Source organism: Chinchilla lanigera, unplaced genomic scaffold, assembly GCF_000276665.1.
Source record: "Chinchilla lanigera isolate Chin_1 unplaced genomic scaffold, ChiLan1.0 scaffold00015, whole genome shotgun sequence".
Taxonomy (NCBI): Eukaryota; Metazoa; Chordata; class Mammalia; order Rodentia; family Chinchillidae; genus Chinchilla; species Chinchilla lanigera.
The window spans coordinates 8,316,165-8,317,139 of record NW_004955416.1 but is presented as its reverse complement, the minus strand read 5'-3'; the positions used below and the strand labels follow the sequence as shown (position 1 = coordinate 8,317,139).

Sequence of the window (975 nt, the reverse complement as noted above, 5' to 3'; positions counted from 1 at the left end):
AGTGCCTCTGTTGCTCCGCAGGTGGCGGGGGCGGCTGGACATCGCGCGCCCCCTCCCCGCAGGCCGGGCGCTCGCTGCACGAGGGAGCCGAAGGGGGCCAGGGCTGCTCGGAGGCCTGGGCCACGCTTAGCTGGGCCGCGGCCGGCGGCTTCGGGGGCGGCGGCGGGGCCTGCACTGCGGGTGGCGGAGGCGGCGGCTACCGGGGTAGGTGCGCCCTTGGATGAGCAGCTCTGAGGGTAGACAGAGGTCAGAGCTTTCAGGACAAGTGGGAAAGGGCGCTCCCTCATCTGTACCAGCCCAGAGCAGGAGCTCTTAGTAAAGGTCAAGTCAGTCGTGAGGCATACAGGTTGCCAAGTCACCCTGGATTTTTTTTTTTTTTTTTTTGTACCAGAAATCGAACTCAGGACCTTAGGCGTGCCAGGCAGGCACTGTGCCACTGAGCTATATCCCCAGCTCCACCCTGGATTTTTTTCTATCACAAGTTCTCACCTCACTGTGCAGCAGCGAGAAGAATTTAGAGTTGGCAGGGATAGCAAGCTGATGGTTGGAGTTGCTACTTCAGAGTGGGGTACAGTTAATAACAGCATACACTTGAAAATGAACAGGAGTGGATTTTAGGTGTTTTCACCACAAAAAAGTTTTCGAGCTTGACGTGGTGGTGCACACCTGTAATCTCACCTGAGGGAAGCTGAGGAAGAATGGAAAGTTTGATCCCAGCCCGAGCAATTTAGTGATCCAGTGTGACCTTGTCTCAAGATTTTAAAAATAGGTTGAGCTGTAGGTTAGTTTAAAGAACCTACGTTCAACTCAACCTCAGTACCAAAAAAAAAAGTGATATATATAGAGAGAGTGAGATGGATAGATAGACTCAAATCTGCCATTGCACAGCTTATATACTATTTTATATCCTTACACACAATAAGTATATACATACTGTCAATGAACAAGTAATTATTGTTTTAAAAATAAATTTGG

At 50.5% G+C, this 975-nt stretch overlaps 1 protein-coding gene across 1 annotated transcript in view; it reads left to right on the top strand.

Moving 5' to 3' along the window:
- Positions 1–975, top strand: part of Ltk (leukocyte receptor tyrosine kinase) — a 9,160-nt gene that overhangs the window by 2,324 nt on the left and 5,861 nt on the right. The window contains exon 4 of the mRNA XM_013512414.1: positions 22–204. Coding sequence (XP_013367868.1) covers positions 22–204 — 183 coding nt within the window. The remainder of the gene's footprint in view (positions 1–21; positions 205–975) is intronic.